The 25,663-nt window shown below is 45.9% G+C and overlaps 2 protein-coding genes across 11 annotated transcripts in view; both read left to right on the top strand.

Moving 5' to 3' along the window:
- The window catches only part of Paqr5 (progestin and adipoQ receptor family member 5), an 88,249-nt gene extending 76,637 nt beyond the window's left edge, over window positions 1-11,612 (top strand). For all 4 annotated transcript variants that reach the window (XM_029482007.2, XM_021172362.3, XM_021172363.3 and 1 more), the window contains 3 exons: window positions 390-486; window positions 2,290-2,431; window positions 5,174-11,612. In XM_029482007.2, coding sequence (XP_029337867.1) covers window positions 390-486; window positions 2,290-2,431; window positions 5,174-5,415 — 481 coding nt within the window. In that variant the 3' untranslated portion in view covers window positions 5,416-11,612. The remainder of the gene's footprint in view (window positions 1-389; window positions 487-2,289; window positions 2,432-5,173) is intronic.
- Window positions 11,613-14,859: 3,247 nt separating this feature from the next.
- The window catches only part of Kif23 (kinesin family member 23), a 28,935-nt gene continuing 18,131 nt past the window's right edge, over window positions 14,860-25,663 (top strand). For all 7 annotated transcript variants that reach the window (XM_029482059.2, XM_021172589.3, XM_021172587.2 and 4 more), the window contains exons 1-7: window positions 14,860-14,963; window positions 15,945-16,014; window positions 17,027-17,155; window positions 23,389-23,494; window positions 23,702-23,838; window positions 24,148-24,257; window positions 25,393-25,563. In XM_029482059.2, the coding sequence (XP_029337919.1) occupies window positions 14,953-14,963; window positions 15,945-16,014; window positions 17,027-17,155; window positions 23,389-23,494; window positions 23,702-23,838; window positions 24,148-24,257; window positions 25,393-25,563 (734 nt within the window). In that variant the 5' untranslated portion in view covers window positions 14,860-14,952. The remainder of the gene's footprint in view (window positions 14,964-15,944; window positions 16,015-17,026; window positions 17,156-23,388; window positions 23,495-23,701; window positions 23,839-24,147; window positions 24,258-25,392; window positions 25,564-25,663) is intronic.

Here is a 25,663-nt window from a genome sequence, read left to right as displayed (position 1 = left end):
GGTCTTTGTGTGGCCATCACCTGGGTGGTTCCAGTTGCTTGGGTTCATCTCTGTTTCTGTAGAATGTGAGACCTGGGGTTTGTGCTTGAGGCCACTTCCTGTCTCTGTGGTGTCCACCTTCTAAAACTTCTCTGTTGTTCTGTCCCCTCTGCACTCATCTTGGTTTGCCTACCACTACGTTTCATGCTCTTAGAGCAAGTTTCTCCTTCTTCGCTGAGGTCTTGTCATTTCCACCAGTGTAGGAGGGATGAGAAAGGCTCGTGAGAAGCTGTGGTCCACGGTCCTAGTCCATACATGACTGAACAGTATGTGAAAGTGCTTGTCCTCTGTTGATGACCCGTGGGCACATGTGTGAGGTCCTGAAAAGCTTCCATCCTCCTTGGCTGCAGGTTTCTTGAACTCCAGAAGCCCCGGCTCTGCAAGCTGCTCCGGGTCCTGGCCTTCGCCTACCCCTACACTTGGGACTCACTCCCCATCTTCTACAGGGTAAGCACACGGAGCCTACCTCTCCTCTCCTCCGGTCAGCAGTGCCCAGGGGATGGTTTCCTGAGCTCTGAGGAAGTCATAACACTGTGGTGGGCCCTGTCGGGACCCATAGGGGTTGGGTGCTGTGGTTAGTTAGAGAGGCCCTTGGAAACAAACTGACTAGGGCCTTAGCAACAGCCACAGAGAACTGGGCAAGGCTTGCAGCCTGGGGGTTTGTGAACATCAGTGCCAGCTGAGGGGAAAGCCCAGTACATGCATGACTGTACATGCATGACTGTACAGTATCAGGAATGCAGTGTGTCAGTGAAGGAAAGGTGGGGATGGACGTCTTAAAGGCAACATGAAAATGAGGCAGAAAGGACCAGGGAGGGGAGCTAAGGTGAGATAACAAACGCAAGAAGGGAAAAGACCCTCACTTGCAGGTCACGTGGGCTTGGGTTCAAATCCTAGTCTCCATGGTTACTTGTTGTGGGATTTAGGCAGTACATATAACCTTCCTAAGCCTAGGTTTCCGTATCTGTTATGAGGCTAGTGTCTGCTTCTGCATAGGAGGTAATGAAGATTCCTGGATATAATGCATCTTACAGGTCCAGCGTTACCTTGTAAGTGGGCTTCTCCCAGAGGCAGTGTGAGGCCCAAATGGCAGGGGGTCGGGGCACAGGGTAGTGAGTGAGGAGTTTGCCTGCTACCTGTGGGAAGCAGCAAGTGTTTGCTCTGTAATTCCCTTGAGTGGGTCTACAGAGACTTGGGGGATGGGCACGCAGTTCACTGCTCTCAGTCCTTGGAGTTTGTGCAGACACTCACAGGGAATAGCCACTGATGGCCGTTGTCAGTTACATGCAGATTTCATGCCCTGTGATGCTGTCTAGTGGCTGTGTGGGACAGCAGGGCAGAGGGGCAGGGGATGGCAGCAGTAACAGCAGAAGTGTGCTGTCTCCATTCCAACCGTCGCCTCACTGCTTATCGGTGGCTCACAAGCCAGTCTCAGGCTCAGTCGAGTCTGCCTTAAGGTCCCTACTAAAGCTCAGATAGGGCGAGGCATGCAGATGGTCAGCCTGGTGCCCGGTTCCTCGTAGTACGGGAAACTACTTTTGTTATTTATAAAAATGACACAAAAATTCTGCTTAACCCTGAAGCAATATAATAGTCATACACTGCGGGGTAGTGGATGCTGGGTATGGAGCCTAAGGTCTTCTGTGTGCTAGGCGAGGCTCAATCACAGAGCTTTGTCACCCACCAGCCATGTATTGATTGGTTGGTTTTGAGACAGGATGTCACTAGGTTGCTCAAGCTGCCTTTCAACTAGCTCCAGAGCCTACACAGGCCTTGAACTTCCAACATTTTGCCTTAGGGAGTGAGTTCAAGCTTGAGACACCAAGATAGGCCAAATAGTGAGCCTTTTTGATGATGTAGAAAGGCGTCCAAGACTTTTGTCTTTTTAAAGTTTTTTTTTTTTCTATCACATTTGTAGTATCTGACCTGCTGGCCGTGGCCATTTTGCCAGCTTGCCTTCTTCTAAGCCTTGAAGCCTTCCTTATGAGCCTCAGTTCTGTATTGTAGCTGTGTATCTGGAGTCAGATGCAGATAAGACTGCTCTACAATGCCTGCATTTAATCCCCCAGAAAGAGTAGCAATATCTAGTAAGGTTTTCCCTCCCTTCCTCCCTCCCTTCCCCCCACCCAAATCTGTTTCTGTCCTTTTCCTTTTCATTTCCCCTCATCCCCTCTGGAGTTGGTGTTGCTGGGCTGAGAGGTGTGGATCTGGCTTTTTCTCAAGACCATCTGTTCTTTCAAACACCTGCAGCTCTTCCTGTTCCCAGGGGAGAATTCAAGAAATGAAGCCATGTTGTACCACCAGAAGCACATGGGCATGACTCTCCTGGCCTCTTTCTTGTACTCTGCTCACCTGCCAGAGCGACTGGCCCCTGGACGCTTTGACTACATTGGTGAGTGTGGCAGGGCAGGGGTGGGGGTGACTGTCTCAGCCGTGTGTGTAGCTACACGGCAAGGGGACCTGGAGAGGGAGTGACCCCTGAGAGAGTCATCAGGCAAAGGCCTTGTTGAGTGACAGGTACAATGACCTACCTTACACCTCGATTGAAGCCAGCCATCCTTTGTGTGGCTACTGCACTGCCAGGGACAGGGTGGAGGGGCACAAGTAGGCATTCCAATGAGCATCCATCCTGTTGGCACCTAGAGTCTGACTTCCCAGCACAACATGGACATTGGGGACAGACACAGGGAGGAAGAAGATGGGTTTGAGGGTGACACTGAAGTTGCCAGGCAGCAGGCAGCTGTGCAGAGGAGAAAGTCTATTTTAAACATGGTGAGTGGAGGGCCTGGGGTCATGTGGAGCCGTGGGTGGGTCCCAGCTGTATCTCTCACCAACACCAGCAGCAGAAGGGCCTGAGACTGCAGCTTCCGGGTCCAACCTTAGACCTCCTGACCCAGGAACTCCAAAGCTGGAGTGAGGCCAGCACTCACAGAGGCCATGTGACACTGGAGGGAGGGCATGTGTTTGGGAGAGAGGTCAGAGCACAGAAGTTCCTCAAGCTGCAATGTTCTCCAGCGCGGGGTGGGGGAGGGGGTCTTCCCATCTGTCTCTGACACTGGCAGGAAGGAAGGCACCTGTGTTCCTTACTTTTCTTTTGCTGCGACCATAAACTCAAGGGTTTATTTTTGGATTATGCTTTGAGGGTACAACCCACCAGGAAAGGGAAGGCATGGTGGTGCAGCATGGGGCAGTGGGTTGCGTTGTGTCCACTGTCAGGGAGCAGAGATGAACGCTGCTACTTGGCTCGCATTCTTCGCATTCAGTCCAGGGCCCCAGCCCATGGAATGGCCTCTCTTTCCTTTTCAGTTAAACCACAGAAACTCTCTCATAGACACACACAGAGGTCCGTCTCCTGGGTGTTTCTAGAGGCTGTGAAGTTGAAAATATTAGCCACCAAGCACCCTTGGGTGGCTTCTGTAGAGGGTGACAAGTCTTCGGTACAAGAGTTCATTAACTAGATACTGTGAGACTCACAGGAGACCAGCTGCTGTCCCCACCACAGTGAGCTTCTAGGTTCTCACCAAGCCACTTTTGTCCCTGCCTGGAGCCAGCCTCCTCTCCACCTGCTTCAGAGATGGAGCCAGATAGGCTTTGTGTGATCTGATTAGTCTCCTTCTTTCCTTCTTTGTCCTATCAGAAGGGACTTTAGCTAACAAAACTCTGAATACTTAATTCTACAAAGTGGTCAGAGGTCAGGGACTGGAGGCCCCAGGCCTCTGCCTGCCCACTCCAGCCCCACCTTAAGGAAGCTGTAGATGAGGGCTTGGGACCCAGGTGCAGGCAGGGGTGTGGCAAATACTGGTCACTCTGGCTTCTCCACATTTTTTTTTCCAAGTCACTTCAATTCTGTCCTCTCAGGCCTAAAGGTACACAGCAGAAAAATGCCCTGGTGATAGGGAGGGTGCTTGCCAGGTCTGGTTAGCCCTGCCCTACAGGAAGCCCTGAGACTTGGTAAGGGGGCTATTTGAAGCCACTCTTCCTGCTGTGGCCCGTTCAGATGCACTTGGGAAGAGGTGGACAGAAAATCTGGCTGGCTTGTCTCACGCTGCTGACATCAGAGTTAGCCCTGGGAGAGCAAGGGTGCCCAACAGTTTCCTTTGGAAAATGGGGTTGATGCATAAGTTGCTTTAGAAGAGGACTTTTACTTTTTAGTTTTCATATATTGATTTCTAAAAATACAGTAAGGTGTTATTAGGCAGGGTTCTCTAGAACAGAAGTTACACACACATATAACATATATGAAATATATATATATATGTGTGTGTGTGTGTGTGTTGGAAACAAAATAAAAAAGGGGGGCCCTGGGGAAGAACGGAACGAAAAAGATGCCCACACCCCGCCAGAGTTTCCCTATTCTCTGGTCAGTCAGGTGTGGGAGGTGTGGGAGGGCTGCTACCTACCCTATCTACTCTTTTTTGAGGCTAGAGGAAGATGTCAGGTCTCCTGCTTTATCACTCTCTGCCTTAATATCTCACCAAACCTGGAGTTCAGCTGGCAAACAGCAAGCCCCAGCAATCCTCATGTCTCCACCCTTCACAGCACTGGAATTAGTGGCATACATGACCATGCCTGACATTTCACATGAATGCTAGGGATTTGAACTCGGGTCTTCATATGTGCACAGCCAGCAATCTTACATACTGAGCCCTCTCCCACGTCCTTTCTAAAGCACTTCTTACAAATGAAATTATAAAACTGGTGTGGCTGTGTAACATGTAATGCCAGCACTCTGGAGGTGGAGGCAGGGAGATCAGAAATTCAGAGTTATTGGTCAGCTACACAGAGAGTTGAAGTTGAGCCTGTGTAACACTTGGTCTCAAAATGCCAGAATCAGTGAGACCAAAAAAATCATACATGCGATTTCTTGGCTGGCTCCTTAAAGTCCCATGTTACCATCCATATCATAGCCTGTGTGTGTCCATATACTTGTTGACTGATGACTCCTTAGCACTTAATTTACATATATGTATATATGTATGGGTGTGCACAAGCCATGACATGCAGAGATCAGAGGACAATAGTGGGAATGGTTCCTCTCCTGAGGGTCCCCTTGGTGGCAGCGGGAGTCTTCACCCACGGAGCCGTTTCTCTGGTTCTGACTGGTAATCTCGATGTCCTTTTCTGTTTGCCATAGGCCACAGTCACCAGCTGTTTCATGTGTGCGTCATCCTGGCCACACACTTGCAGATGGAAGCCATCCTTCTGGACAAGACCCTGAGGAGAGAGTGGCTCCTGGCCACCTCCAGACCCTTCTCTTTCCCTCAGATAGCAGTGGCCATGCTTCTGTGCATCATCTTCAGCCTCAGCAACATTATTTATTTCTCAGCTGCTCTGTATCGGATCCCTGAGCCTGAATTACATGAAAAGGAAACATGACTTCAGAATGTGCCAGGCTTTGATGTTAGCAGTTGGTGTAGTGCTGGTTTACAGTGGCCAAAAGCATTCGTAGCAACTGATGTCTTGACATTTTTTTAATAGGTTCATATTGGGGGGGGGGGGAAGGATTTAATTGGGCAGAGTTCTCTACACACACACAGATCCTGTATGTGTTCTGTAAAAGGTAGAATTTGAGCATAAGTCCTGGATAAGGATAAATATTGTTTAAAACTTATTTAAAATGGGGTGTTTAGGGACTGGAGGTGTAGCTCAGTTGGTAAATAGTTGCCTAGAATATTCAGAGCCCTGTTTTTATTTTGTTCTTAATTTTGGGTTGTTGTTTGTTTGAGGCAGGGTCCCACTATGTAGCTCATGATGTCCTGAAATTTACTATGTAGACCAGGTTGGCTTTGAACTCACAGAGTTCTGCCTGCCTCTGACTCCTGAGCGCTGGATTAAAGGTGTGTTGCCACTACACTGAAGCTCTGGTTTTGATCCTCAGCGCAACAGAACTTGGTCCTGTGGCTCATGTCTATAATTCCAGCACCAGGGAAGCAGAATCAGAGGGTCAGAAGTTTAAACCATCCTGGGATGCATGAGATTTTATCTCTAAAAACATAGTTCTCAATTCTATTCTAACAGCTATATTAAGCATACTGCCCCACCTCTCTAGTTTTTGTATTGATGTTTAAAAACAGCAGAGGCTAGCTACATTTGATGAATTTTGTATAGCTAAGCTTTTTCCCCCAGATAAGTGAGATGGTTCAATGAGTTAAGAAGCTTACTGCCAAGGCTGACAACAGGAGTTCGATCCCCAGGACCTGCTACAAAGTATTCTACAGTACAGATAAGACATGATGGCCTCTGGAGCTCACTGATGCCATCCCAGCTGTTAGGGCTCCCTGTCCTTTTTTTCAAGCAATGGAGGAGCTGTCTTTGGAGACATCCCATGCCTGACATTGTGTTGCCATGCCAAGATGCTGCCAGACTTAGTATTTATGCAGAGGGTGTTGACCTCACCAGTGGGACAGTCAAATGTCCTGTCTTCAACCTTTCCTGTGACATAGAAACACATAGGTGGGTAAGCTTGTGACATACATTTCCTGGGGTAAACTAGGGGTTCTGCTTTCCTACACTAAATGTAGGACATGTGGGAAATGTAGACAGCAGCACTTCCCCAGAAGCCCAGCACAGGAGGGCGGGGACAGATGCTGAAGACATTTGTGCTGTCTTTCATTTACAACTTCATCAAAGCTCCAGCAACTTGCCATCTACATGTGTGTCCCTGTTTTCTCTCAGGGTCTTCTACTATTGATATTTTTTTAACTGGTTAAATGAAAATGAAGGCCCATGGGTTAGACCCTAGACTAAAAAGTAAATAAAGCCAGGAGGCTTGAAGGCGAGGCTCTCGGACGTGCACACTGATTTTAAAATGCCAGCGTCCTGTGCGCAGACGAAGTGTGGTCAGCCGGCCTCCTGCCTGCCAGCCTCCTGACTGCTGGGCCAGCCTCAGACTTGGAATCTGTGCCTTCCCTCCCATGCATGGTGGATGCCAATTTGCCTTCTGAACGATAAGCCCAACTAAATCCCTGCTTTAAAAAAAAAAAAAAAATAACAAGAAATCACAAAACAGAATAACAAGAACAGCAAAAACCCAAAAGCCAACTCTGCTAAGGCCATAGCCTTGTGCAACAATCCCTTCAGCCTTCCACAGATAATACTTGTGCAGGGACTTCTATCCATAGCTGCCTGTTCATCCTTGGACCAACGTTACCTTGTTATTGATGCTTATAACCAAATACTGCTGTGTTCTTATACAACATGGCATCTTCCTCATTTTGCCTTAAAAATATCATCTTATAGAGTGGAGATGGCAAGATGTGCAAGCATCAAGGTGAGTTCAGCCCCCACGTACAACACGGAAACCTAGGTGTGGCTGCATATACCTGTAACCACAGCATTGGGAACAAAGATAGGCAGGTGCTGGTAGCTCACTGGCCAGGCATCCATACAGAACAGCTTAGTGAGAGGTCCTGTCTCAGCAAGGTGGGGAAGCAATGGAGTAGACATTCTGACATCAGCCTCTGGTCCTAAGCGCGTAAGCACGGGTGAGTGTGTCCAGGCACACTCACCCTTGTCTGGACCCTGTATGTGCACTTCATTTACCAGCATGAGTGCAGCTATCACAGATCTGTTCTGGATTAATTTGTTGTCTTTGGAGAAACTCTTATTTAGATTCATGGTACCAAACACGCCAATCCCTTGTTTGTTGCATTTGTCATTAAAGTTCAGCATTTTATAGTGTTTTCAGCGAGTTCAGGAATGCTGATACAAAACAAAATTTAACAGAGGCTCACCAGCCTCTGATCTGTACCTGGTGATGACTTTGGGGGGGGGGGCTGTCCATCACAATGCTGGATATTCTTTGTTGACTCTGTAATATCCTCTTGTCCTATAACACACCCTCCAGGATTAAGCAGCTCAGCTATGTCAATGACCTTGCCAGCAGCCCATAGCCTCACCCTCTAATGACGAGGACCAATTATATTTTGGATGTGAGTGGTCAAGAAATAAGGTTTCATTATTTTTGTATCAGTTATCTTCCCCTGGGGAAGGATTTCATTATTTTAGTATCAGTTATCTTCCCCTGGGGAAGGGAGAGTGAGTGATACAATTATATAGGCTGGTAAATTTCTGGTACATTTAATTGCAAACTGCATAACAAATTTTATTCTTTAGCAATAATCTGACACTCTCAGTGGCATCCCTATCTACTGCACATTTCCCACAGTCCCAGTTTTATAGTGTGTGTGTGGGGGGAGGTATAAAGTTGGGCTGTGCTTGTGGCTCAGTTGGTAGAGTTTTGGCCTAGCATGCATGAAGCCCTTGGCTTTGATACTAAGCACTGCATAAGCTGGGCATGGTATACATGCCTGTGATCCCAGCATTTGGGGGATGGGGACAGGAGGATCAGGCCAGATTCAGCTCCGCAGTGAGTCCAAGGCCAGTCTGGTAGTTAGGTAGTTAACAGTGATCAAGGGCTGGGTGTGGTGGTGCATGCCTTTAATCCCAGCACTCAGGAGGCAGAGGTGGGCGGATTTCTGAGCTCGAGGCCAGCCTGGTCTACAAAGTGAGTTCCAGGACAGCCAGGGCTATATAGAGAAACCCTGTCTCAAAAAACAAAAAACAAACAAAAACCAGTGATCACTCAAGTTCAGTGGCCCTCAACTGGTAGGTCACAACCCTGTTGCAGGTCAAATGACCCTTTTACAGAGGTTCCCCAAGACCACTGGAAAAACAATACCAAAAACAGTAGGTGCAGGGCTGACACTCTGGAAAAGAGATGAAGGAATCTTGCTAGGCCTGCCTTTGCGAGCCTACTGCTAGCTGGACAGATAAGTAGGGGAGAAAAAAATCTCTGCCAAGGAAACAGACCTAGGGAGCTGGGGAGAAAAGGTAGCCCAGAGGATTGCATGGCCACTCTGATAAGCCGACAGCTCTGTGGAGGCTTCAAAGGGCCACAGGAGCCAGACTGGCTGGTGACTAGTGGGCAGACACTTTGTGCCTTTGGGCCAGCAGAAGAGTCAGGCCAGTCCTTCCAGGATTGTCCATCGCACTCTGGAAGACAATGACAGCAACCGACTGTTCTCTGGAGAGCCAGCCCCAGGGCTTTCCTGAGCTGCTGTGTGAGCTATGGAATTGTGGAGTTGGGTAACCAAGCACCTCCGGCAAGGCAGTAGCGGCTGCTACCTTGTCTAAGCATCTGCTTTCTAGAACTGGCTCTGCTTCAGCCTCCTCGAAGAGTAGATGAAAAGGAGCTCAAAATACCTAAGTTCACCCTGTCTAAATGTTGTCCAACCGTGTAAATGAACAATACATCGAGGCCTAAGCTTGCTGACATATAAGATGCATAGGGTGGGGGGAGGTGCTGGATACTGGGCTATTCCGAAAAGTCCTCAGGTGACCCCCCCCCCACACACACACCTGACACTGCTGGGAATGGAACCTGGGACCTTATGCATAAGATTCACCCAGTGCAAAACTTTAAACTCATTGCTAGATCTCCCATGAGAGAGAGAGAGAACATGTCCTGGGGGCGAGGGGGGGGGTCACACTTGGGTCATCAGACTTGGGGTCAGGCATCCTTACTGGCTTATCCATCTCACTAGCTCCAACCCTACTTTTTAAAGAAAAAACCAAAAACATAATTTTGGGTTCAGAAATCTACTGGAAAATGCTAGAAGCATTTCCAGTCCCTAGCCCCTTCTGCAGTAGTGGGAGATTTGCTTTCAACAGCTGGCTAGCCAGGATGTATTTTCTAACTTGCTCGGTCCTTGAAGGTGGGGCATGCTTCACTCTCAGCCATACCAGGGTAAGAAAGTGTGTCATAACTTTGCTGTGTCTCATAGTCTAAGCTACTGGTTCTTAACCTGTGGGTTTTGACCCCTTTGGGGGTCGAACAACCCTTTCATAGGGGTTACCTAAGACCATCGGAAAGCATTTACATTATGATTCGTAACAGTAGCAAAATTCCAGTTATGAAATATGAGTGAAAATATTTTTATAGCTGGGGGATCACCGCCACAAAAGGAACAGTACTGCAGGGTCACAGCATCAGGAAGGTTGAGGAGCACTGGTCCAAGCAGTCTAACTACTGGGATGGTTAGTTCCACGTTCTGTGTATGCTATACATTTGAAATGTGGCTTACACGTTTATATTTATTCCGTGTGGGTTTTATTATCCAGGCCCATCTTACCTGATCTTGTTTCTGGAGTAGGTAGAAGATAAATGCCTAACCTCTCACTGGACAGAAGCCAGGGAACTAGAGACAGTGTTTGCAATGCAGATGATAAGCGGCCAGTCAGGGGGACAGTGTTACAGAATGGCCCTGTCTCCATTTTATCTCCTCCTCTCACACACCTGAGCCCTAGCAGTTGCTCTTCATTGGCATTTATAGGCTTCTCACAGCTGGACTTGCTTCTCTGGGTGTTTTAGTGACTTGTAGTTAACCATCACGCTGTGTACTTGGAACAAAATATAGTTTTAAGCAGCTGTAGTGCCAGACCCTTTTCAATGATTTGCATAGGTCCTCTTGCCCAGAAATTAAAGGTATAATTCACCAGACCCACAGTCCTACCCAAGAGAAAGAAAATGTGTGTGTGGGGGGGGGGGGGGAATACATTCTTCTATGCAAGTTATAGCTCTTTCATTCATAATTGCCCAAATGAGGAAAAAGTTAAATTCCTACCAGCTAAGGACTGGATGAACCTTCAAGCGTTCGTACATTGCAGTGCTATTTGGAAATGACAAGGTACAAACTGCAGGTGCATGTAATGCAGGGATAAATTTCCTGCTGGATAGAAGAGGAGACGGGAAAAGTCAACATCAGGGGAGGGAATCAGACAAGCGGTTGTCAAGGGATGGGGATGGGTGTGGGTGCCAATGAGGAAGGGGCAGCATGGGGATACATTTGTGAGATAGAAACTATGCCTCACATTTAACATTTTTTTGTCTTTTTTTTTTTTTTTTAAACACAGTCTTTCTATATAGTCCAGGCTGTTCTAGAACTTCCTATGTAGACGAGGCTGGCTTCAAATTCACAGAAATCTACCAGCCTCTTTGTCCTGAGTGCTAGGATTAAAGGTGTGTACAAACACACCCAGCAGCCTGACTTGGTTTTGTTGTTTTTCTTTTTAGACAGTCTCCTGTAGCCAAGGCTGGCCCTGAACAGGCTTTCCAGTCTCCTGTAGCCAAGGCTGGCCCTGAACAGTCTTTCCAGTCTCCTGTAGCCAAGGCTGGCCCTGAACAGGCTTTCCAGTCTCCTGTAGCCAAGGCTGGCCCTGAACAGGCTTTCCAGTCTCCTGTAGCCAAGGCTGGCCCTGAACAGGCTTTCCAGCTAAGAATCAACATAAACTTCTTGGCTCTGTCTGCCTCCACCTGGAGTCCTAAGCACTCCGTTTACAGGCGTGCTCCACCAAACCCAGTTTATGTGGCTCTCAGGGCTTTGTGAACGCTAGACAAGCAGCCTAGCTCCATGGCCTGTTCCTCAATATGATTAAGACAAAGAAGATGTGTGTTTTAGACAGCTGGAGAGATGGTTCAGCAGTAAAAGCTGACTGCTCTCTTTCTGTTTTGTTTTTGTTTTTCGAGGCAGGGTTTCTCTGTGTAGCCCTGGCTGTCCTGGAACTCATTCTAGATCAGGCTGGCCTCGAACTCAGAAATCCTCCTGCCTCTGCCTCCCAAGTGCTAGGATTAAAGGCGTGCACCACCACTGTCCGGCAAAATAAAACATTTTTAAAAGACTTATTTTTATGTCTTAATTATATATAAACAAGGTGTCAATATAAAATATGTATCTGTCTAGGACAGAAATGCCTGGGAATAGAAATACCGTTAGAGAACAGGGAGGGTGTCAGACCCCCTGGAGCTGTCATTTACAGATGGTGGCTGTCATTTACAGTAGGTGCTGGGAACAGAACTTGGTTCAACTGAAAGACCAGTGATCACCCTTAACCACTGAGCCATCAATTCTGACTTTCAAAAAAGCCTCTCAGCCTGGTGGTGATGGTACACACCTTAAATACCAGCGCTCAGGAGGCAGAGGCAAGCGGGTCTCAATGAGTTTGAGGCCAGACTGGTTTACAGAGAGTTCTGAGACAGCCAAGGCTAACAGAGGAACCCTGTTTTGAAAAACCCAAACCAAAACACACACAAAAAAAACCCCACCACCAACAACAAAAGACAAACAAAAAAGTAAACCAAAAAAAGTCTCTCAGTTAAGGCCCACTTTACAAGATGGATCTGGTGGGATCCGGTGGGATCCAATGCCCAATACTGCTTCGGTGGCTAAGAGCCTAAGAGTGGCTAGGATATGGGCCTAAGGGAAAACCAAATACTCTTCTCTATTATTCTGCTAAGGGAACATAGCAATAAAGTGACTCCCCAGCGTCCCACTCAGCCCACAGAGAGGCTTCCTCTTAAGGTAATTCCCACCCCTGGATAACATGGGGAGAGCGAGAGATTTTAGAACATTTAGTCTTAAATGGGATGTCTTCAACTCAGCCTCAGGGCTGAGCGGGGTGTGTAGCTTGAAAGAGCCAGAGGGTGTGATGACTTCAGTCTTCTAGCCACAACAGGGCTGGCACACATAGGGACTCACAGGGACCTTTGCAGGGGCACAAGCCTGCTGGGTACCAGCAGAGGGAGGGAGGGCTCTCACCTCTAGCCAAGAGGCTGCATGTCCTGGTTACCTGCTTGCAAAGGAAATGTTAGTTTCTCCAATGGACTCTCCACTGTGTACACAAATCACACTTACAGGCAGGGCCCCCATGTCCGGCAGTAGCCTGGCCGCCAACACAAAACAATGATATTTTTGTAGACTTTTTGCTTCATTTTGCTTTGTTAAGGTATAGTAGACTTTTGTGTGTTATTTTTTGTTTGTTTTATTGAGCTTTTGTGTGTATATGATGGTCTCCAGTTTGTGTTGTTTTGTGGATTTGTGTGTGTGTGTGAGTTTCTTCCCCCTCTCTCTCTTTTCCTTTGTCTTTTTTTTAAGGGGGGGGGGAGAAAGGGCATGTAGGTGGGTGGGCGTGCCGCACGCCTTTAATCCCAGCACTTGGGAGGCAGAGGCAGGCAAATTTCTGAGGCCAGCCTGGTCTACAGAGTGAGTTCCAGGACAGCCAGGGCTACACAGAGAAACCCTGCCTCGAAAAACCAAAAACCAAACCAAAAAAAAAAAAAAAAAAAAAGAAAGAAAGAAAGAAAGAAAGAAAAGAAAAGAAAACGAATGAGTTAGAGAGTTAGAGAGCCTTACTATGGATGGACAGGAGCAAGAGAGAGAGAAAACCCAGCATGAGTCAAAGCTACAGATGGAGCATGGGAGAGCCCCTCCAGTGTCCTTCAGTGAGAGCCTCCATCGCTTTCAAAGCTTAGGGCCATGCCCATAGTGGTAAGCGCCGAGCGTGCAACAGTGCCATCTAGCGAGGCTGAGGGGGATAAGCTGGGAGAGGACTCCGAAAACAGGGGCCGGGAACCGCGTGGGATGATGCTGAAATCAACGGTGCAGTGAGGGGCGGCAGGGGCTCTGGGATCCAGAGAAGGTGAGGCATTCTCCGAGGAAAGAAAGACTGAGAGACAGCAGAGAGACTCGAGTGTGGGGGCAGAAACGTTCCAAGCATGAGCGTTGGGCTTGGGACAGGGACAGGTGAGGAAGACTAGCCTCAGGGCCCCACTGAGGGTCTCAAGCAAAGGGCGATGACCCACCCTAGGGCTCTCCCAGACCTGTGACTTAGAGGTGAGAGTGCGGTCAAATGGATCGGTTTTGGAAGGTGATGGTGGCCAAGCCTGGTAGCTTTCTATCTGCTTCTGGAAATTTATCCGACCCATCATCATCCATGGATGCATTTTCAGGTTTATTCATCGAAGCAATTTGCAACAGTAAATATTGGAAAGACTAATGTCCAGTAATATGGACATTAACTATGGATATTAAACTGGCTATCCTTATCAGTGCTGGCCCTAAAGGAAGTTCTAAGTGGAGCTTGAGTCACAGAACGCAGGTGTGGCTACATCCCTGGGGAATCGTCAGCATGGGGGCTGGGATTAAATGAGAAAGAATCAACTTGTGGAAGGCAAAGGGTAAATGGTGGTTGCACAAGGGCAGTGGGTAGATTTTATGCATCTCTGTATATCCAGGAAACATCAAAATCAAGAATTTGAAGGTTAAGGATGTGTAGCTTAGTGGTATCACCTTTGCCTAACATTGTGAGGTTCTAGGTTTGATCAACAGCACCATGAAACATACATACACACACAGAGAGAGACAGAGAGAGAGAGAGAGAGAGAGAGAGAGAAGAAAGAACTGGAGAACCCAGAGAAAGAAACTTACAACAGGTTGTCTGCCAAGTTGCCAAGTTGGTATAGTCTTCAAGATCATTCTGGGGTCCACACTGTAAGTGTGAGGCCAGCCTGGGATACAAGAGACTCTTGTCTCAAAATAAATATCAAAAGTAAGATAAAATGTGAACGTAGAACTAAAAGTAAAGGTAAAAATAAAATATAAAATACAATAAAATGAATAAGATGATGTGGTAGCCAGCGGCAGCCTGAGAGTAGAACATGCCCCACCACGGCCTTACTTCCTTAGAGGTTCTCTGGACAAAGACAGGGAGATCTGAGCTTCTGCGTCAGAACGGAAGGGCGGAAGGGCCGGGATTTCCCCTCTCAGGTTTTTCTCCAGCGCTGCCCTCCTCAGCCTCCCGCGGGCGCCCTTGGGTTGCCAAGGAGACGAGCGCCCCTGCTGGCCGTGCCAGCGCTCCCCGAGGCCCCTCCCCTTCGCCGCAGGCGGCCGCTGATTGGCCTGTTTGAAATGCGCCGGGCGGGCGCACACTTGGGCTTGCAGCGTCGCCGCCGGGCTCTCCTCAGATTGAGTCCTGGTCCCCGCGGCCGCGGTTTGCACGGCTTAGTTCCCGACAGCCTTGCTCCGGTCGGAGCCCGACGTCCCGCGCGCGCGTCAGGATAGCACGGAGCCTGCGGTCATGAAGTCAGCGTGAGTACTGGTGGGAGGACTGCGTGGGGGTAGCCGCCCTCCTCACGCTGAGACTGGGGACTGCCCGGGAGCTGAGTCCGTAGTACAGTGTAGGCCGAAGCTCCGCACTGCAGAGTTCTGGTGGCTGGCGACCCCGGTGTGCCGGCGCCCTCCCAGTCCTCTGAGCCCGCGAAGGCTGCCTCCGAATCCCGGGCTGTCTGCCACCACCTCTTCGGGTTGCATCCTTTGGGCTGCCCATCCCTCCCCAGCTTCCTTCCTCCCCGCCCGCTGCGCAGGTGGCAGGTCTGGGGACCCCGGGCGGCGCGCAGCCAGGGTGCGCCCTGGCACTTGGGGGAGTTGAGCCTCCACAGCTCCGTCGGCATCCCTTCCCTAGTTCTAGCCTTGAGGTCAGGGTCCTTCTGCAGCTCCGCCACCTTGCGCTATCTTTGTCCCCAGGCCATCCCACACGCCTACTCTATCTCCCACGCCCACATTCCTCAGTATTCCTAGACTCTTCAGGAGAGCCACATCCTGGTTACACTTTTACTGCGAAGGAGGGCTGGCTTTAGAAGTCGTTACTTTCACACGCACACACACACACGAACGAAAAAAAAAAACGGAACTTTTTTAAATGAGGAAACGTCAGTCTTTATATTTACTTAAGGATACCTACCCTAGTATGTCGCTGGACTCTGGTTTGCTTCTAGTTTACGTGTGACTCTATTGAGAAAAGTATTTTAATAATCTACAGTCTAAAAGAATCTTTTGATTTAACTTGTGTTAAATATTCTTGTATGTAGCCTATACATGAGAAAGAAAAAAAGTTAAATGAGAATGTTGAAATAAATTAAAAGAATTTTTATTTGCTGTGCAGTATTTTGGGATTGCTGGGAAATGATTTTTTAAACCTTAGGAAGTTCATTGTTAGAATTTGCGATGTCTTCTATGTTAGGATTGACCTGAAATTTATGTTTTGTTTTTGTTTTTTTTCTTTTTAACCAGGAAGGCTAAGACGGTCAGGAAACCTGTAATAAAAAAAGGATCTCAGACAAACCTTAAAGATCCAGTGGGGGTAAGGTGTGTGTGTGTGTGTATGTGTGTGTTTGTATTTTCTTTCTTTAGTCCACTTCTTGTATGTGTGTGCTTGAAAGAGGAGGAAAGCAATATGAAAGTCGGGTTAAAGAGCACGCAGTTAATCCGATGCACTGAATTTTATAAAGCTGGGTTTAGCTGGGAAGTTTGCTTTCTGTAAAGGGACTCTTTAGTTGTTGACTGCAAAACCTATCACTAATTAGATTTAAAAGGTTAAATGGTCTCTCCCAGCAGGTTCTACTCTTTGGGGTGGGGATGGGTGGGGACTTTTTCCTCAAGTCTTAGCCCTCTCCCACCTGTGTATGGTAACTGACATGTACTCAAAGTTCATAGAGACAGACTAGTGCAGAATGACTGGATTTAGTTAGTACCTCTTCCTGAAAAGGGGAAGTTTCTGAATATCACTGCCACTGCAGAGGGTCTCTGGCTCCCAACTGCACCACCTGCTGTGAGCACAGCTGTACAGGGTTTTCCCAAATGAGCTCCTCTACCCTCCAGATGCTGTGATTACAAAGTGTGCTACCATGCCCACCTGAGCTGGCTGTTGGAAATGACACCCGACTCTAAAGAATTTAATGGCTTTTTCAGCTATCCAGAGAGATTTTTATGTTGTTACAATTTTATTTGTGCACAACAATGAAGAGATTACGGTTCAGTTTAATATTTTAACCTAAACTTATTTTGATTTAATGCATCTTTGCATTTGATCATTCTGAGCTGTAGATTTGTTTTTTGTGACTCAGGAATTTATGTTTGTAGTTGAATAAACAGAACTTAAATGGAAAGTCAAGTGTGTGCTGAACATTCACAGAGATGCGTGCAGAGAGTCTCAGCATCCTGGAGACTGACTAGCAGGCAGATTGCTGAGAGCTCCAGTCCACCTTGGCCTACAGACTGAGAACTTGTGTCTCAACAAATGAAACAAACAGAAAAGCCAAAAAGAAAACCAGGCAAAAAGTCAACCTTGTTTGAACACCTTTTTCTTTTTCCAGGTGTACTGTAGGGTGCGGCCACTGAGTTTTCCTGACCAAGAATGCTGTGTAGAAGTGATCAATAGCACAACCCTGCAGCTCCACACTCCTGAGGGCTATCGACTCAACAGAAATGGGGACTATAAGGAGGTAGGTTCCTAGTGGAACCAAATTGTTTTCAGTTTTGAATTTAAAAATTCATGTGTGGCGCCGGGCGTGGTGGCGCACACCTTTAATCCCAGCACTCGGGAGGCAGAGGCAGGCGGATTTCTGAGTTCGAGGCCAGCCTGGTCTACAAAGTGAGTGCCAGGACAGCCAGGGCTACACAGAGAAACCCTGTCTCGAAAAACCAAAAAAAAAAAAAAAAAATTCATGTGTGATCTCATTTGTGGGAAGAAATACTTTAGCCACCTTATCTAAAATGTCTTTCATTTCTAGGACATGCAGATAGAGTTTTGGAATGTTGGAATTATCCGGTTGCTTTCAGGGGATGATGATGATTCTTCTTTTCCTCCTCCTTCTCCTTCTCCTCCTTCTCCTCCCTCTCTCTCCTTTTGTATTTTTGAGGCAGGGTCTTACTGTGTAGCCCTGGCTATCCTGAAACTCATTATATAGACTAGGCTGGTGGCTTGGAACTCACAGAGATCTGCTTGCCTCTGTCTTCTGAGTGGTAGGATGATTAAAGGCGTGTGCCACCATCAGCTGACTTTCAGAGGATATCTTAAAACTGGATATATAAAACTTCACACGAGGAGATTTGAATAACATTTAATAAGAGGCGTTTTGTGTGTTTTTCCTTTCCCTGGGGCTCGAACCTAGGACCCTGTGCATGCTAGGCAAGTACTTTGCCATTTGAGCTACATCCACAGTAGTAGTGTTGTGTATTTGGATCAACTATAAAAGGTTTTGCTTTGCTTCTCTGGCAGTATCACAATGTTCCCCAGTGTGTTAGTCCTGTTCTAATGCTATAAAGAAGTACCATGACCAAGGCAACTTAGAAAACATTACAGTTTTAGAGGGTTAGTCCATGATCATCATTGTAGCAAGCAGTAGCTGAGAGTTTATATTCTAATATACAGCCATGAGGCAGGAAGAGAGAGACACTGGGCTTTTGAAACCTGAAACCCACCCCATTGCACACCTCTTCCAACAAGGCCGCACCTCCTAATCCTTCATAGCAGTCTACCACCTGGGAACCAAACATTCATTCAGACCACCACATCTAGGCTGGCCTCAAAAGTTCTTCGGTCCTCCTGTTTTGGTCTCCCTAGTACTGACATTAGAGGTGTGTATCCTTGATGCCTTGATTTGGGTTTTGATTGGGACCTTGTTCAGCACTTTTTTTTTTTTTTTTTAAGATAGCATCTCTCTATAGCTCAGTTGGTGGGTGATCCACCTGCCTTTAGAGCTTGAGTGTGGTATTAGAGGCATGTATTACCATTTTTACTTGTAAAGTGTTTTGTTTATTATTTGCAGTGTTGGGGAATGAATTTAAGGCCTCTTGCATGTTTGGCAAGTGTTATACTACTGAGGTGTATTGAGAGAGTTTTAGTATCTAATGAAGTAGTGAATCAATTGAGTAAATGTGAAATACTAGACTAAGCCAGTACTGTGATACTAGAGTTTAGTAGGCTGAAGCAAGAAGGTCATGAGTTCCAGGCCAGCCTGTGCTATACAGGGAGACCTGCTTCAAACAGAGTAACAATAACAATATAAAGATATATAGATAGCTATAGATAAAATTCTGTTAGTTCCCCAAATGTTGTAAGAGGCTAGTCACTATCTGGTAGGGAGGGTTTTTTTGTTTGTTTGTTTGTTTTTTTGTAAAACTGGCTCTATGGACTTAATACCCTAAACTAATTAGTAGACAAATAGTTTATATAATAAGGCAGGAAGTCAGATTTGCTGAAGGGATGGGAATATAGGAATGCTGAAAATAGATGACTGTTTTGTTTTGAGACGGAGCCTCACATGTTAACTTGACTGAACTAGAACTTGTCTTAGCCTCCTGAGTGTTGGGAATATAGGTAGGTGTGAGTCGCCATGCGTTTCTATTCTCTATCATCCCCATGGTTTTAAATGTTCTGGACTTTTTATGGCAAGCCCACATCTTTCTTTCCTCTTTTCTTTTTTTCTTTGTAGCTTTAGTTGTCCTGGAACTCACTCTGTAGCCAGGCTGACCTTGAACTCCGAGATCTGTCTGCCTTTGCTTCTCAACTGCTGGAATTAAAGGCATGTGGCACCACCGCCCTACCCATTTTATATGTTGAAGGAGCTCTAGAGTCCCTGCTCCCCTCTAAATGTTTCCTTCTTAGCCTTTTCAAAAGACGGTACCATTGCTGTCAGTTGCCCAGTCCAGAAACCTGGAAGCTACTGTCCTCTGGCTTCTGCTCATACAGACAGTCTGTCAGTCCTGCAAAGACTTTATCCTTTCCTGTCAGTTCCTTCTGCCACTAGCTGTTTCCCAGCTGGTTACCAATCAAACTGTTTGTGGTGGGAAAGCATTTTTTATCTTCATTCAGGGCATCAGCTTCTTTAGCTTGTGCTAAATATAACTTACCAGGCTGAGTTCCCTGCCTAACTGCTTTCTAATCTGTGCATTGAGATATACTCATGGACTGCAGGCTGAGTTAGAGCAATGGAAGATGGCAGTGGAAGGTTCTCAGTACCAGTCATCCGGCCCTGGTGTGCTGAGCATGCCTTGAGTAGCATCCACAGCCTGTCCGGAAGCCTGTCTGGTCTTCCTGCTTTTACAGTTGATCTTGTCTAATGGTTTCCACAGAGCTGCAAGAATGATCTTGCCAAGTAAAAAGAGATCTTATCATTTCTCTGTGCAAAATCTCTATAAGAAAGAATAAAGTCTGTAACTGGGCAAAATCCTGTTCAACCAGCCTCTTGCTTATCTTCCCATCTTTATCTTTCAGTCCTCAACAAATCTTTGGAGATTCTCTGCAAGCCAGAATTGTGCTTACCAGCCACTCTGGCTTAACCTGGACTTCTCCCTGTAACACTGATGTCTCCACCTCTTGGATTTCAGCTTAAATTTTGCTTTCTTTGGGTTTTTAGACTACCCCAACATAAACAGCACCTCACCCTCTGGTCATTCAGTGTGCCTCCTTTATAACACTCACTATATTGATTTATTGACTGTGCATCATTTAAAGATGAAAGTGTGTTCTGGGTCACTGGGTAGTTTCACCGTTTTGTGAACATGGCCAAATGTGCTTGCATATGATGGATAGATTGCTGTAATAGACACCGAGGCTACCCAGACTATTGCTCTTAGGCTCTGGCGGCACAGCACTACTGTGTGGACTGTAGTTGGCAGTTGTACTAGAGTATAGTGAACTAGAGTGCCTATGCAAACAGCTTTCTCTATACCAGTTGGCACCACCTCTTGGAGTAACATGGTGTGCGTTTTCTCTCTTGTTGAACTGAAGCATAGGATGCGTGTCTGTACTTGTGTTCACTGCCTTTTCCCTGTTCTTTATGTCAGCACCAGAGAACCTTTCTGTCCTGTTTGTTAAAACAGTTTGGATTAAGTAAGAGGGAATGGTCAGGAAGGTTGGTGGAGCAGCAGGTCTTGAGGATACAATGGGAGATGAATACTGATTTACTGAATTTCAAGTTTTTACAAGTCAATCCAAAATACATAGAGCTGGGCGTGGTGGCACACACCTTTAATCCCAGCACTTGGGAGGCAGAGGCAGGCGGATTTCTGAGTTTGAGGCCAGCCTGGTCTACAGAGTGAGTTCCAGGACAGCCAGGGCTACACAGAGAAACCCGGTCTCAAAAACAAAACAAAACAAAACAAAACAAAAAAACAAAAACCAAAAAAACCTAAAATACATAGAAAGAAACACCAGGTTTGGTGGAGACTGCATACTCAGAGCATTGCAGTGGAGCTGGCTTTGCTACTGTTGAGGACTTGGGCAGGAACCTTCTTGCACCTGCTTGCTTTACTCCAAAGAGGGAATGTTCTTGAGGAAGAGGACAGCACCTGTTTTCCGTGGGACTGCTCTACATATTCTTGTCAGGGTCCATTTCTTTCTGAAAACACGTTCAGAAGGAAGACTTCACAGAGGTCCAAGCTAGTCTTTCTGAAGTAGGTGTTTTAAATACATGTTCTCTTTAGATCTTTAAATTTTATATGTATGAGTATTTTGCCTGCACATGGGTTTGGTGCTCAGAGAGGTCAGAAGAAGGCATCAGATCTCCTGGGACTGGAGTTACAGACAGTTGTGGGCTACCATCTTGGTGCTGGGAACAGCTTTACCATCTCTCTAGTCCCTAAAGTGTAGGTGTTTTGTCTCTGGTAGGTTATTTAATCTTATTTATCATTTATAAAATAGTGGCTTGAGGGACTGGAGAGATGGCTCCCCAGCTAAGAGCATTTGCTGTTCTTGTAGAGGACATGGGTTTGGTTCTCAGCACTGCATGACACTAATTCTGGCCTCCACAAGACAGAAGAGTAGAGGACTTTGTGTGTGTGTGTGTATGTCTTTCTTTCAATATCTACAATCCCACAGTGTGTATGTGTGTGGATCTATATGTCTTTCTCTCTATCTATAATCAATCCCACAGCCATGAGTTCAGCTGTGGTTTTAAAAGTCTTCAGAACCAGGTTGTGGCTTTAGCTCAGTGGTATAACATTTGCCTAGCATATGTGAGGGAGGCACTAGGTCTAATCCCCAGTTACTTGAACCCATAATGTCTCTAGGGAAAAAAAATAGGTATCTGTACTAAATATAGATAAAGGTTCTTTCATTCTCTGTGTAACACAGAAGAGTAACCACTGTACTGTATTAGGTTTAAAGAATATCAAATGGCAAATACTATGCTATTTAAATAGTGACTTAACTTATATATGTAGTTTCTCCCACTGTCATGGTGGCGTAAGTTTGTAATTCTAGCACTCTGGAGGGAAACACAAGAGGATCAGAAATCAAGTTCTTCCTTGGTTACATAATAAATTCAAGATTACCTTGGGTTACATGAGGCTGTCTTAAAGAATTGTGTGTGTGTATGTGTGTATGTATATTTACACACACATACACACACACACACAAACATAAAAATACATGCCAAAACTAACATCTATGTTGTATAAGAACTCAGATAATACTGGGTGGTGGTGGTACATGCCTTTAATCCCAGCATTTGGGGGCAAAAGTAGACAGATCTCTATGAGTCCAAGGCTAGCCCACTCTACAGAGTGAGTTCCAGGACTCCAGGACAGCTAAGGCAACACAAAGAAACCCAGTCTTAACAAACAACACACAAAAAACCCCAAAAACGACTCATAAGATTATATTTATAACTCATTTCTAGTTTTAAAATGGTGTACACTTGTTATTTTGCTGTCCTATTTGCAACATGTTTATATATATTTCTGTCTGTGTGCACATTGTGTACTTAGGAGGGCAGAGAATAGCCTACAGATGGTTCTTTCCTTTCACCATGTGCGCTCCAGGGACTGAGCCTAGGTTCTCAGACTTGGTAGCAAGTGTCTTTACCTATTGAGCCATCTTGTTGGTTCTTGCTGCTTTAAATAACCTTTGTAAAGAACAAATAGAGAGCAGTGGCCAGTGGTGGTGGTGCATGTTTGTGATCTAGCACTTGGAAGCAGGGTAGGAGAATCACTTAAACTTGAAGGCCAGCATGGTCTGTCTACATTGCAAGTTCTAGGCCAGCCATGACTACTTCCAGACTGTTTCATACAAACACACTCCAAAGGAGAGAAGAGAAGAGAAAGAACAACAAATAGAAAGCTATAATGCTTGAAAACTTTAATACATTTATTTATCTATTTTGATTTTTTTGATACAGGGTCTCTGTATAGCCTTGGCTATCCTGGAACTCACTTTATAGATCAGGCTGGTCTCAAACTCAGATCAGCCTGTCTCTGCCTCTTCAGTGCTGATATTAAAGGTGTGTGCCTCTATTGCCTGGCATAAATTTAGGACTATAGGCCATTACCTTATTTTGCTTTTGTTTGTTAACAGGATTTTACACCATAGCCCAGTCCAGCCTATGACTCTCTCTGTAGCCCAGGCTGCCACCAGACTCATGGCACGTCCTGTCTCAGCCTCTGTAGCACTGGGTATACATGCTCACTTTTGGTCACTCTTAGTCTGTGCAGTAGACTCACTGACTTGTCTTCACTTTCCCCAATGACAGGACTGAACGTGTTTGTTATGATAACTGTGATTTATGTATATTGTGACTACTGAAGGCTCCTTGCAAGCATCATTCTAGGTTTTTTTGTTTTTGTTTTTTAGCATGTCTGGATTTGAAATGCTCACCCTAGAAACATTCTTAAGTGTAGAAGAGATCTAGCTCTAACGGGATTCCATGTGGTGATGTCTTTCTTTTCTCCGCAGACTCAGTACTCTTTCAAGCGGGTATTTGGCACTCACACTACCCAGAAGGAACTTTTTGATGTTGTAGCTAATCCCTTGGTAGATGACCTCATTCATGGCAAGAATGGTATGACTCTTGGAGTTTAATTGAATTCCCTGTTGGATCTTGTGATACAACTTTTTAATATTTATATATTTGGCTTGACATTGAATTTAGATTTAACTCATTAGAGTGATGCCCTTTTTTGGGGTTGTTAATTTTAGTGTTTTAAATACAGTGAAATGTTCTGTGGGACTTTAAGACTATAACTCATTGTTACTTGCTACACTGTAGGTCTTTTATTTACATATGGCGTGACGGGAAGTGGAAAAACCTACACAATGACAGGGTCTCCAGGGTCCGGAGGCCTGCTTCCTCGTTGTTTGAATATGATCTTTAACAGCATAGGGTCATTTCAAGCAAAACGTTATGTAAGTACAATTCCTTTGGGTTGTGACTGTTACTATAGACACAGGCATCTACAGATGCAATGATGCTGAGGAAGGGCAAAGACATTGGAGCTACTTTGACTCTTACATAGACTCAGATGTGGTGGGCACGGTGGCTGCACACCTGTGGTGGCAGCACTTGGGTGGTATAAACAAGAGGATCAAGCGCTGCAGGCCAGCGAGTCTCATGCCCTTTCCCCAGGTGTACATGTTAAAGTGCTTCCTATTTTTAAATGTTTCTGTTCTTTAAGTAAAGTTCTTATTTTCAAGTCTCTTTTGCCTCTCTCTTAGGTGTTTAAGTCTAATGATAGGAACAGTATGGAAATACAGTGTGAAGTTGATGCCTTGTTAGAACGGCAGAAAAGAGAAGCCTTGCCCATTCCAAAGACCCCCTCTAGCAAGTGAGTAACTTCATTGTGACCCAGGGTGGGTGGGATTCTGTCCTACAATTTCTGTAGGCCCGGAGGAGGTAAATACGAATTAGAAAAGTTGGTCTTACAGCTGACTTTTATGAGGGCAGGATTTTGAGGCATGTTCTTGACTGCTCAGGTATTTTATCTAGTTTCAAGAGGATACTTCTGTGAGTGGGAGGAGGGTGAATTCCTGTGTTATGAACTTCAAGGGCTTAGGGGGTTCTTGACCCACCATGAATCTGAATAATGTTGCTTTATGTGACAGAACATTTGTTAGACTGCTTTCAGTCAGATACCGTCTAAAGTTAGGTTTCTATTGCTGTGATAAAATACCTTGAACAAAGAAAGCAGCTTGGAGAGGGAAGGATTTATTTCATCTTATACTTTCAAGTAACAGTCCGTCACTGAGAGAAGTCAGGGCATGAACTCAAGGCAGGAGCTGATGCAGATGCCATGGCGAGGTGCTGTTTTCTGGTTTGCTCCCATGGCTTGCTCAGCTTCTTTTCTTTTTTTTTTTTTTTTTTTTTCAAAGATGTATTTATTTATTATATTTAAGTACACTGTAGATGTCTTCAGACACACCAGAAGAGGGCATCAGATCTCATTGCAGATGATTGTGAGCTACCTTGTGGTTGCTGGGATTTGAACTCAGGACCTCCGGAAGAGTAGTCAGTGCTCTTAACCGTTGAGCCATCCCTCCAGCCCCTCACCTTATTTTCTTATACAACTCAGACACCTGCCCAGGGTTGGTACTACACACATCAATCATTAATCAAGAAAATGCACTGGGCAGTGGTGGCACACACCTTTAATCCCAGCACTTGGGAGGCGAGGCGGGCAGATTTCTGAGTTCGAGGCCAGCCTGGTCTACAGAGTGAGTTCCAGGACAGCAGGGCTTAACAGAGAAACCGGTCTTGAAAAAACAAATAAATAAAATGCTTGACAGACTTGCCTGTTGGCCTGTTTTATAGAGGTAGGTATTTTCTCCAATTGGGAGCCCCTTTTCCCAAAGATTCCATCTTTTGTCAAGTTGACATAGAACCATCCAACACAGCCATTATCTACTTTTTATCCTAACTCATAGTGGGTAAATTTTGAAGTTGGGGGATCTGTTTCCTTGTAGGCGACAAGCAGATCCAGAGTTCGCAGATATGATAAATGTACAAGAATTCTGCAAAGCAGAAGAAGTTGATGAAGACAGTGTCTATGGAGTATTTGTCTCTTACATTGAAATCTATAATAATTACATATATGATCTATTGGAAGAAGTGCAGTTTGATCCCATAAAGCCCAAGTAAGTACTGAAGAGAGTCTTCAGTTAACCTAGAATACTACCTCATGGTTTCTTGTATAAATGTTGATAATGCTTGCATTTGTCTTTTGGGTGCACAGAA

Source organism: Mus caroli, unplaced genomic scaffold (genome assembly GCF_978045245.1).
Source record: "Mus caroli unplaced genomic scaffold, Mus_caroli_1 scaffold_11, whole genome shotgun sequence".
NCBI lineage: Eukaryota > Metazoa > Chordata > Mammalia > Rodentia > Muridae > Mus > Mus caroli.
The sequence above is the reverse complement of the archived record's forward strand: the minus strand, read 5'-3'. Positions and strand labels throughout refer to the sequence as shown.